Here is a 12,472-nt window from a genome sequence, read left to right as displayed (position 1 = left end):
CTGAGGCAGGTGTGGTAGGTATAGAACTATAATCCCAGCAATTAAGAGTTGTAAGGTAGTCATGACGATTTCAAGGCCAGCCTGAGCTACAGGAGACCCCGTCTCAAAAATAATAATCAGTAATAAAATTTTAAAAATAAAAACTTATCCACTCACTACCAACAGCCCAATATTAAGAGAATCAGATTAGGTTTACAATAAATGTTTTGTCTCTGAAACTTTTAGTAGCTAATTCATAATTTCAACTAACTTTTCAAATTGAGAAACCATAGTTTTAATAATTCCTCAAAATAAGGAAGCATAATGATGTTCATCCAAATAATATGAGTTGAAAGATGAACAAGCTTAAGTGCCTAATTATATTAGACATGGGTAGTATACACAAATTTCTATACCCAGTTACATAAGGACACATTACAGTAAGTTATAAGTCAATGCTATCAACTGATATGCCAAAATCAATTCAGGTAATGAATCCTATGATTGGAGCCCCACAACTTAATTAAATTTCCCTTGCTGTAAAAGATCAATATGTCTAGATATTTTTACATCATTCAATCTAATCAGTAATATATGTGTACATCTATTATATTAGAACAAATCTTAATTTCAGAAATATATCTTAATTTCTCATTGCCTGGTTATTTACATCTCAGCTGAGTTTGTTAGATTTCTTCATGTCAGAGCCATCTCCTCACCTTCCTATTCAATGCACTCCTCACTTCCTTGTTTCTCAAGGTGTAGATGAGTGGGTTGAGAGCAGGAGTGACCACACTGTACATGATAGCAATGATTCGCTCCTGATCCAGAGAGCTGCCTGAGGAGGGCCGGATGTAGATAAAAAGAACTGGAGCATAAAACAGACAAACTACCATGAAGTGAGAGGCACAAGTTGACAGTGCTTTGTGGAGCATGCTGCAAGAACGGGTTTTGAAGAGAAGATAGGTGATGATGTAGAAATAGGAGAGAAATGTCAGAAAAAAGGGAGTGAGGGCAATGGTGCCTGTGACTGTATTGAGCAGCCAAAGGTTGAGCTCAGTGTTTCCACAGGCCAGATCCAGCAATGGCTTAACATCACAGAAGAAATGATGGACATGATTGGGACCACAGAAGCTCAAACGGGATGTCATTACAGAGTGAAGCAAGGCATGTAAGAAGCCCATGATCCAGATAGTCACAGTCATGTGACTACAGAGCTGGCGATTCATGATGACAGAATAGTGGAGTGGTCTGCAGATAGCCACAAAGCGGTCAAATGCCATCACTGGCAGCAGCAGGGCCTCAGTGCCACCCAGGAAGTGGAAGAAATGAAGCTGAGTTATGCATCCCAAGAAGGAAATTGCTTTGCTTGTGGAGAGGAGGTTCTCCAACATCTTTGGCACTGTCACAGTGGAGAAGCAGATATCCAGACATGCTAGGTTTCCCAGGAAGAAATACATAGGTGAGTGGAGCCTTGGATCCAAGATGACGATCATCAGGATGGCTCCATTCCCAGTTATATTGACAAAGTAGATGGTGAAGAAAATCACAAAGAGAATAGGGTTTAATTCTTGTATGTCTGTCACTCCTAGGAGGAGAAATTCAGTGACTGAGGTTTGATTGGACATCACCTATAAGAAAGCACAATTATTATAGAATGCTACCCTGCATGTTGTCCAGTCTTTCTGGCCATAGACTTTCTTTTCACACCCAAAGTATTTTCAGAGTGAGTTATTGTTTCCCATGATGCCGTCTCATTTTTCTTTTTATTTACCCATTGTTATATTAAATAACAATGTTACATAAGTGTCTGTTGTGGGTTGTGATCAAACAACTTCTAATTTACTACATTATTCCTAAAATTTTTTTTGAGTTAGTGATTTTGAGTAGAGCAGAAGCCCAGCACATTTTCTTTATGTGAACATTTCCATTTTGACTCTGTCTTCTCCTTATCTTTTAAATTCGCTCCAACAGGAAGTAACTATTAGTCTACTAAGTAGACATCTGGGAGGTAAGTACACTTGAAATATTTCAGGTAGAGGAGAATAAGGATAGATGGTCTCATTCCGATCATTGACTTTTAAAGAAAAAAATGGCATCGAAGGAGTTGGCCAAGGTAATTACATGAAATTAAAATATTTTGCATAGTAAAGATGCCATCTACAGAGTCTACATAATGGGCAAAACTATTGTCTAGGTGTACTTCATGCAAAGGATTAGTAACTGAAGTATGGAATAGATTGCAAAGTTTAGCACAGAAAACTCTACCAATCAAAAATGGACTAAATACCTAAATAGACATTTCTCAAAAAAGATTTGAATGGATAAATAAATAAATAGTTTTAAAGTGTTCAGCTTCCTTCACTACCAAAGCAATATAAGTTAACCTACTTTGAGATTTCTCTCACTCCAAACTCGATGGTCTTCATTAAGAAAGCAGAGGAGAACAAATAGTGGTGAAGAATGTAAAGTGGTGTAGCCACCATGGAAATCAGGCTGGTTGTTTCCCTATAACTTAAAATTAGAACCACCATGTGACCCAGATCTACTGAATCTGGGGTGAACCCAATGGACTCTACATCCCACTACAGGGATACTTGCATATTCATGTTCAATCCTGCTGCATTCACTATAGTCAGGAAAATGAATCAGCCTGGATAGTCATCAAGCAACAATGAATAATGAAAATTTGGTACATAGACACAATGAAATTTCTTCCATCTGTAAAGTAAAATGAAATCATGGATTTGCAGGAACTTTGATTTTAAGCAGGCAATCAATGCACAGAAGGACAAATACTATATGTTTTCTCTTGTATTCTATCCTAGTTAAAAATGTAGATCCAAGTGGGTGTAAAAATGGGTAAGAACCTGAAAACTAGAAAAGGGACCATGTACCTAGGAAAAGATGAGCTTTAAAGAAAGGAATGTGGAAGACAGTGGAACAATGTGTAAGGGAAATATGGGGACCAACATAAGATGAGGAGACAGGGAGAAGACAGTAGAGGGCAGCAAAATCAATCAAAATGAACTATGTTTAAAAATCCCATGTGTAAATACACTGTCTTGCAAGCTAATTTAAGAAACAAAACCTATACATTTTAATGCTTAAAAGGCAAATGAACACTATGTTTTAATATAGCAGCAAGTGTTCCTTGTCTAAGTAAAATGTAGAAAAAATAGAAATGTACTTATATAGACTTTTTTTCCCCTCATTCACAACATAGGGAAACATCATGGAAACAGATAATCACAGTACCCAGAGATTCTGACAGTATTTCTGTATATTCTTCTCAACTACATTTGATGTTGGCCTTCAAGTTTCATACATATAAGCCATTAAATATTTCTACGTTAAATTTCTAATGGTATGTGAATGCATGTAGATGAAAAGTGCTGATATCCGATATCTTCCTAAATTTTATTTATACTTCTGTATTTTTTCTTTATTTATGTAGAGTGTTCTACTGAATCTGGATGTCACCGATTATTTAGACTGACTTGACAGAGAGCTTCAAAAATTCTCCTTCCTCTATTTCCCCAGTTCTCTGTTCTCAAATGCAGATTATCACATCCATTCTTTATTGCTGAGTGTTAAGCATCTAAACCTGGGTCATGCTGCTTGTGTAGTAAGCGCTTAACAGTTGGGGCCACTTTCCCAGAGCTCTTCCTCTGTTGTTTGCTTATTTGTTTGTTTACTGGGACATGGTCTCCATATAAGCAGTTTTCCTGCTGCAGCCTTCCAAGTGCTGGTCTTATAATCCTGTGTTTATCTGACTGGTCCAAGTTACTTCTTGCATTATACATCGTGCTTTCTTGTGCTTCTGTTTTCCCAGATGCCTTGAGGTTTTACTTCAATCACAGGAACCGTAGATCAGAAAAGCTCCTCCTATGTGGACTCAGCAGTCATTCCCTCATTTCAGCAACTGTCAAATCCTCATTTTAGTATGCTTGAAATCCTGTCTTTTCTTGTGTTGTAGCTTCTTGGGCCCTTTTTTCCAGTTATCATAACATAGTTTACTTGACAGATACTAAAGAACTTTCCTCTTTTCTCTTCTAGCTCCATCAGTGTGACAATGGTATTTGTGTCCTCTTCTTTGATCCCAGAACCTTGTCTGCCTCATCAGTTTCCTCTTCAGATTATGGAAATATACAGCTCTTTGCTTATCAAAAAACATGTTTTCAAATACAACCCCTCCATTCCTTTCTTTCAAAACTCATTTTCTGTAAAAGTGTATCTTTTCTTTTTAAGTAAATAATTAAAGTAATAGCTTTCCTTTCAATGAAAATAAAATCCTTAAGTAAATATGAATACATTAATTGTAAAACATTTAATATTTAATTATACCATCAAGGTTTACTAAGAGGCTTTTTGAGGTGTTTTCCTTTCTTCTCAATATTAAGAAAGTACCTGAATTACCTCTGTAAGAAAGAGTGATTTGAGCAGACATTGTTATGAGAAGTAGCTTCCTCTGGTTCCCTTCTTTCAAAAGTGCCCCGGATTCACTCTGTATATGAACAAAGAATCAGATTCAGTGTGTGGAGAGTCAGTGGTGCTGGGAGTCACCAAGAGAACTCCTTAGCTGCAGGGGAGTTGAACATAGGCTAACACAGGGGTGATTCCTACAAAGGGGGAATCATCCAAGCTGTAGAAATAACTAGATGAAGAAAATAATTAATGAACTGGGGAAATCTTATAAGGATCCTGAGAAATTCTAAGCTTTATAGCTAGAATAACCCCATTCTAAGAAATGGGGTTATCAATTGTGTAATTCTTTCAAGGGTTGGTTTCAAACAATTCAGGGTGGCTTCTTTGAATGTGATACATATTCTATGTGTCTAAAATACAACAGACATACCTGTTCAAAATCTAGCCTCATGGAAATATATATTTATCATTCTCTGAGCCAGAAATCAAAATAATAGCACCAAAACACAATGGAAAATAATTAGCTATTAAGGAAATCTATCAACCACACTGTTTTGTATAATCAGAAAAAAATTTAAAACAACACTTTTAATATTTAGAGCTTTCACATTTGGAGAATGTTTAGGGAACCAAGAACAATGGAATTAGATGAGCTGTAGCAATGAAATACAGAAGCTAAAGACCCTTCATCAGCATCAACCACAGTGAGGAGCCCATCACTATGAATGAAAGAAGCCTGAACTATGCTTATTTGTGTTTAATGTTACAAACTGACAGATTAAAGAATGAGATATTTTAATCCTAATTCACTCTATTACCTGACTGTTGAAACATTTTTTTCAGGTGCATGTCTAGAAATTGCACAAGTTGGGAAGTATTTGAAGCGACAGTTCGTCCTGTACCTCTGGCTTACTGTCTTCATCTGTAGATATGTCTCTACTGTCCTGAAATTCTGCAAGCATGCTAAGAAGAGTTAGCTCTAGACATAAAAGTCCCAAGGGAGCTTGTCCCTCAGGCTGAGCAGGATAGATGTGAAAATTAATAGGGTACTTTTCTCCACCTGTCATAGGGGAAATATGCTTGCATAATTCTTCTGTGATCTTTGTGTTTTTCCTTATTTTTTTCCCCATAGTTTTAGGTACATGAACAAAAGAGGTCAAGGTGGTCATATACATCAACACAGTCAATTTCCTTTTATCTCTTTAGAGTTTTGATTTCATTCCCTCATCTATATAAATTCCCTGGAAATGCACTGTACATTCCATAGGAAAATGGTAATAAATTTTATTTTCATTGATTACAGATACATTGTTTTGACTTGTGCTGTGGAATAGTCTTCCACATTTTTGATGGTTTGTATATCCTTGGCCCAGGGCAGTCTTAGAAGGTGTGGCCCTGTTTGAGTAGGTGTGGCCTTTTTGGATTAAGCGTGGCACTGTGGGTGTGAGTTTTAAGATTTTCATCCTAATTGCCTGAAAGTCAGTATTCTGCTAGTAGCCTTCAGATGAAGATGTAGAACTCTCAGCTCTGCCTGCACCATGCTGCCATACTCCCACCTTGATGTTAATGGACTGAACCTCTGAATCTGTAAACCACATCCAATTATATGTCCTTTACAAGACTTGCCTTGGACATGGTGTCTCTTCACAGCAGTAAAACCCTAACTAAGACACCATTTTTATTCTCCTGTCCTCATCTCTCAAGTGCTGTAATTTCAGAGATGTAAAAGTATGACTGACTGGAGGTCTGTCCATCTTCTGTGGAATGATACCATGTTTCCTTAGCATCATTTATTCAGTAGTCTTTCTTTTCTCCAGCATATATCTTAATAACTTCAATGCTGACTTGTGAGATAGCTCAGTGTATAGGGCACTTTCTGTGCAAGCATGAACAGCATTGTTTTAATTCCCAAGACCCACATAAAATCCAGACTTAAATGGTGGGAACCTCAAATACCAGCAGTCAGGAGACAAAGATGGGAGATTCCTATGGAATGTTGGCTATGTAGACCATACATATCAAATAGCTTCTGGGTCAGGGCCTGGACTTGCTTCTATACTGTGGAGAGTGATTGAATAATGCAACCAATATAAACTAAACCTTCACAAGCTAATGATCAAACACAAAGACACATATGTGCCCACACACATGGAACCTGTGTAAAAAGACAGAAACCAAATAATTCTGGGTGCTTAGGATTACTTCTGTGGCCTCTATTTAATTTTAGTAGCATATGTCTTTGTTTTTGTAATAGGAACATTGTCAATATTTCTGTATAGAATAATTTGAATCAAATGTAACACCTTTAGTAATGTTCTTTCTTCCCATTGTTGGCTCTTCATGGTCTTTTCAATCTCTATATGAAATTCTTTCCATTTATCTCTCCCAATAATATCACTTGGATTTTGATGAGAAAAGTGGAAAAATCTGTACATGGAATTTCTGTGGAAAATATAGCCAATTTCAAAATATTAATGCTACTCAAATGTGCATAGTCAGGAATCTCTCATAATCAGCTATCTTTTTCAACATGTTTTTCTTTAGTTTTCTTTCACACAATAAATCCCAAATGCAACATCCCTTCCCTAGAGTTCAAAGAAAGCTCCCTAGAGGCAACCACATACATCTATATCATACTATCTTCTCATTTTTATCCAGTTTGCTCACGTTCCTCCAAACCATCTCCCTTTCTAGTCCCCTTCACCTTCTGTTTTCATTTGTATATACAGGTTATACAACTTAAGATGTAAAATTACTTCCCTATATATTGTTATTCTCTGCTTCTTTTAAAAGCCTTCCCCCATGTCAGGAACTAATAAGTAATAACTAGCAGGTGACCTTCCTGGGTTGGTCTGCCTTGGATTATAATCCACAACACATTTCCTCTCATAGGCAAGATCCAGGAGAAAATCATTTTAGGAAAGATTCCTGTATTAATATACTTTCCTGCATATATATATATATACATATATATCAACCCGTAGGTATCAGTCTACCCTTTTGACCAGATCTCTGCTGATATACAAAGAGGCACTACTTGTAGTAATGCTATATAGACAAACAGATGATTTCTTAATTCTTAATGATGATCCTATAAGAATTCCTAAAATTCTACCAGTATTTATTAAGTTCTTTTATAGTGGGACTGTTATTAGATACTTTTGTGATATGCGAATGAAAACTCTGCCAGTTCCCCGTGTTTTACTAGTTAATTGCTTCTAGATAGTAATCTGTCTTTCTACTACTCAGATCTCTTTCTGAGAGGTAATACAATTAACGAAAGCTCATAAAAAAGGAACTAATGATTTATTATAGGTTCCAGGACAGAAGATAAAATTTTGACTGCATTTATATATACAAAACTTCACTTAGTTATGGTTTTTAACTTTTAATGAAGTATTGGATCTGTGACAGGTGATGGATATTTAGTCAGATAATTACTCCTAAAGTATATGCATGTAAACATTCTCTGTTGTAAATTTCTCTTTCAATTTATGATTCAATTTTATGATGAACTTTTTAACATATGATCATTTATTCTGAAAGATGCATAAGGGCTGAGGACAAAGAGAAGAGGGAGGAATTGAGCTGAGGAGAAGATTTTTAGACAGAATACTTTTTAGACAGAACTGAACTCCAGAAGAACTTAGAAGGAAAGCAGTGGTAAAAAATGGCATTGAGATTAAGAGCATTATTGTGACATCAGAGCAGGAGGAGAGAACAAGATTAGGAGAAAACAGAGGGCAATAACTTAGAAACTCTAGGTAACAAAAAACTAAGAGTGCATGTAACTATGTAATTGTGAGAATGTATGTATGTGTGTGTGTGTAAGTATGTAATTATGAGCATGCATGCAAGGTGGGCCCAACTGGATTGAATGTAAATGTATAAATGTGTATGCACCAACCTGTATTCATATTCATGTATTTATACATATGCATAAATATGCATATTTGCTTATATAAATTTTTTCCTTGAGCAAGCATTATTCTTTTCTCCTGGTTAATTACTCCTGGAAGCCTGACAAGTATGAGGGATCAGGACAAAAGGGAAAAGTCTTTAGCTATTAATCCTTTACTTAATCTCCTGCTGTTTTAGGATGAGGATCTAAGTGCCAGAGACTTACAGTTTCTGACCTCAGAGGAATATAAAAGGCAGGTCAACTATACTAGCAGAGTAACTTAGGTTTAGATAAGTAAACTTTTTAAAAATATTATACAGAAACCCTAAATATCTTGCAAGACAAAGTTTGATGCTCTTCCCTCTCCTATACCTCAAGAAGAACCAATAAGGAAGAAAACACCACTGGGGCTAGACCCAGTCCCCCTCACAATCCATAGCCTCTTCTTTCTTAAATTTCATATATACTGAAATCAGCTTAACAGAACAAAGAGAGCTATGCCCCACAGTTTTTTTTGTCCTCAGGAAATGTAACTTCCTTAAAATATACCATACTATATCCCTGTGGCAAAGAAACATCTTATTGATGGTGTGGTTCTTATATAAGTCAGGGGCAGAGCAAATGGCAGTTTTCTTATCCTAGTTTGAATCTCGGCTTAGTGACCAAAATTGTTTGATGCCTAGGATACATCAAGATAAACTCAAATCAAATCATATCAAATGAAATCAAATCAAGGCAGTGCAGCATGGGAGGATGACGACAGACAGAGATCTGCATTCTGCCATGACTCATGGTGAGTCTGGGGAAAATGGCCAGAGACATGCCATTTAGCAAGTGTGGCCATAGACACAGAGTCCTGCCAAACACAATACAGAGCAGTCATGCTGTGCAGAGACTGGCTTTCCAATGCTTGGCACAGGTGAGCTATAGACACTTGGGTAGCCTCACATCACTGCAGCTCAATCAGAGGAAGTCACTCAGGGGTTCATCAGATAAGGTACTAATCTGCAGCAAGAGCCTCCACAATGCAAGTATGTGGTGGATAGATGGGAGAGAAAGAGAAGTGGAGCAGCTTCAACTTATGAAGGCAGGTGGAACTGGAGACTCAAGGGCAGAAAGAAGTATCCTGTTGTGAGTAGCCATCCCTACCACTTTGGGCCTTGGTAGGGTTCAAGCCAGAACTGCCACTGAATTTCATGACTGGATCCTTGACTAAGCAATAGCAGGAGGTGGTTTAAATGTCCATGGTTCATATTATCACTAGAGAACACAGGGTTGTCCTTGGTTAGGGCAGTGGCAGGGGACCATTTAGATTTCTAGTAGCTGTGTACAAGTGGCCATGTGCCTCTCTGGTTGCAGTGTTTTTGAGAACTGGTCCCATGTCTCACTAGCAGTTGCACCAGAGACAGCAGGCCTTGAATCTTGCCTGGCATTATAGGGGATTTGGGCCTGGTGGTGCGGTGTGGGTGATCTGAATATAAAAATCTGAGTGTAGCACAACTGATCCTATCATCACTGGTCTGCTATATGGTTGCCCAGGTGCTGTTTGCCATGCTGTCCATGAGATCATGAAAAGGGAACAGCTTCTCACCAACTATAGCACTGGGGAGAGAGGGCAGTGTATGTGGCTTGAGTGTCAAGCAGTGCTGACCCTGGGGTTGATGACTGCAGTGAGTGGAGTTCTGTGCTTTTGACAGATGAAGAGCTGACTCCACCATTCCTCTACCTCGAGGTGGTGTGAGTATGGAGTTGATGCTCTCCTCTTCTTCCTTCTCACTACCTGTAACGCTTGGGGAACAAGCTTTGCAGTTCGCCTTAGCAGCACAGTAAAGCTGTGGATAGGGCAGAGTAATTTAGTCAAGAGGCCAAGAGCATTGGAGAGCCGGCCCCTCCACACCTCTTCTGTGAGTTGCCATCGGGGGCATGGATGTTCTTTGGTGTTGAGTCAATTGTGTAAGCTGGTCGTGGTGGGATCAAGAGGGCAAATGAGCTGGAGAGATGGCCTTTTACCTTGCCTGGGCTGCACAGTCAAGCTGGCCCTGGTTTAATACTCACGTGTGAGCCATCCCATTGCAGGACGCAGTAATCAGGTAAGCAGGCCCTCTGCTTTGACTGAGCTGCCCAGTGTGGGTGGCTGGATGTATGGGTGTGGTTGAGCTGGCCCAGAGGGCATGGCTGTAGGAGAACTGACCCTCCATCCTGCAGATGGCATTGGGTGTCTAAAGCAGAGCTATGCTGGAGTGCTTACCCTGATGGTGCACTGACCAGCTTGGCTACTACCCAGGCTCATATCCAGGGTGCTGAGTTGGCCCACCCCACATCTCCACCATGTACAAAGAGTTGGAACTTGCTAAAGGACCAGTACTGCTTATACAAAACTGCAGGATTTCCAATGCATAGAGCAACAAGAGGATAAGCAGGAAGAGGCCCAGTGAGGATCCAATATTGTTGTTAGGTAAGCCAGAGATGTGGAACCAGATCAATGACTCATTGCAATGAACAAGTGTAAGTGAAGATAGGTAGATCTAAGGATACACTGGAGGACACACTGTGTCATACTACAGCTTACATAGTAAGATGCTTTCTATGCATCTGTGTTTGTTTGTGTGTGTGTGTGTGTGTGTGTGTGTGTGTGTGTGTGTGCTATTTTATTTTTAGGTTAAACAGGCGAAGGGCAGATAGGTGGGGATAGGGATGAACAGGAATTGTGTTTGTAATGTGAAACTCACAAAGAATCAATAAAAAGATGTTTTTTAAATGTCATTAAGAACAAAGGTTCTTAAGAAACTTTGGAGACATGAAACCTTCACTGTGCATAATATGTAGTGTCCATCATACACCACTGAGCAGGAATCTTGATGCTACCTAAATTAGGAATCACGCTAGCTTTCCTGAAAATGAGAAAATCAGAGCACATTGGATCCCAGAGAAGTGAGTTGGGGCACCCAACTTCACCAGGTAACCCTGCAGAAAACATAAGTGCATAAATAAACAAATAAATAAATACCCCTCACTCAAGCTGTGCAACTTAAGTAGAAGAAAAATCTCTCCTCTATGAGTTTTCTTTTTAAAAATAAAATCTGAACTGTTTTCAAAAGATTTTATTGCTATTTTAATGTTGAGGAAAGATGGGGGTTATTGTTTGCATGTTTGTCTGTAAACCACTCTCATTCAGGAGGCCAGAAGAGGGCATCAGATGCCTTAGAAATGGAGTTACAGGCAGTTGTGAGTCCCCATGTCAGTGCTTGGAATTGAACCACATTTAACTGCTAAAGCAGCCAATGCTTTTAAGCAATGCACCATCTCTGAAGTCCTTCAAAAAACATTGTGAAGCAAAAAGTGGATAGCACTAATTTGTAAAAGAAAGTCTTATAAGGGTACAATCTCTCATTCAGAAGCAAATGTTAACTTGGATGGAATTCAAACTGAAACAACTAGATAGCAAGGAAATAGACACATTCATTAAATGATACACAGAAAAACTTCGAATCTTTAGATCAAATCTATGGGGAGTTTTGGTCCAGTGTGAAGGGTTTTGTTGGTTGTGACCATCTCCATTGGACCTGCCCTATCTCATTACTAAAGAGCTTTCCTAACCATGTACAGCTTCTGCAGCCTTGTGGCCCAGTTGCAGGGACTGAAGGAAGGAACTTTTATCTTTGTTCAAGAGCAAAGTATCTTCCACCCTACAGTTAATTATTTTCTTTTTAATACCTTAGTTGTTTTGTTTGTTTGGAGGGGAAAGTTCATGGACTTTTATGAGTATATACTTTCATTGAGTATACACTGAATCTATTTTGTGCTGCTTTTATGTGCATTTGTGTACTCATATACTAGAGCATGTCCCATATTCCTGAAGTAGAAAGACACTCCTTCTCCCAGGAGCTATTTATTGCCCAAGCTCTTCCTCTAGGGGTGGATTTTGTGCATAGACATCTAATCTTTCATCAGAGAAAGCACAGGAAGTTGTATGAGAAGCATGAAGGGTATATAAGCGCAGAGTTGAAGAACAGGGAATACTGGGTAGATTGGATACAAACACATTATATGCATGCAAATATTAAATAAAGATAGTTGACAAATAAAATCAGTTTGAGAAAAATCTAACCACAAGAAGTACTCTTACCTTGGACTGAATTCCATCACTTGAATACTGGTAGTTAA

General features: G+C 38.4%; 1 protein-coding gene across 1 annotated transcript; it reads right to left on the bottom strand.

Moving 5' to 3' along the window:
* Nucleotides 1-680: 680 nt before the first annotated feature.
* Or12d2b (olfactory receptor family 12 subfamily D member 2B) lies at nt 681-1,607 on the bottom strand. The gene is given in 1 exon segment (NM_001001421.1): nt 681-1,607. A coding segment is annotated over 1 exon segment (927 nt).
* Between the last annotated feature and the right edge of the window lie 10,865 nt (nt 1,608-12,472).

Source organism: Rattus norvegicus, chromosome 20, assembly GCF_021556685.1.
Source record: "Rattus norvegicus strain SHRSP/BbbUtx chromosome 20, alternate assembly SHRSP_T2T, whole genome shotgun sequence".
Lineage (NCBI taxonomy): Eukaryota > Metazoa > Chordata > Mammalia > Rodentia > Muridae > Rattus > Rattus norvegicus.
This window is presented reverse-complemented; position numbering and strand designations above follow the sequence as displayed.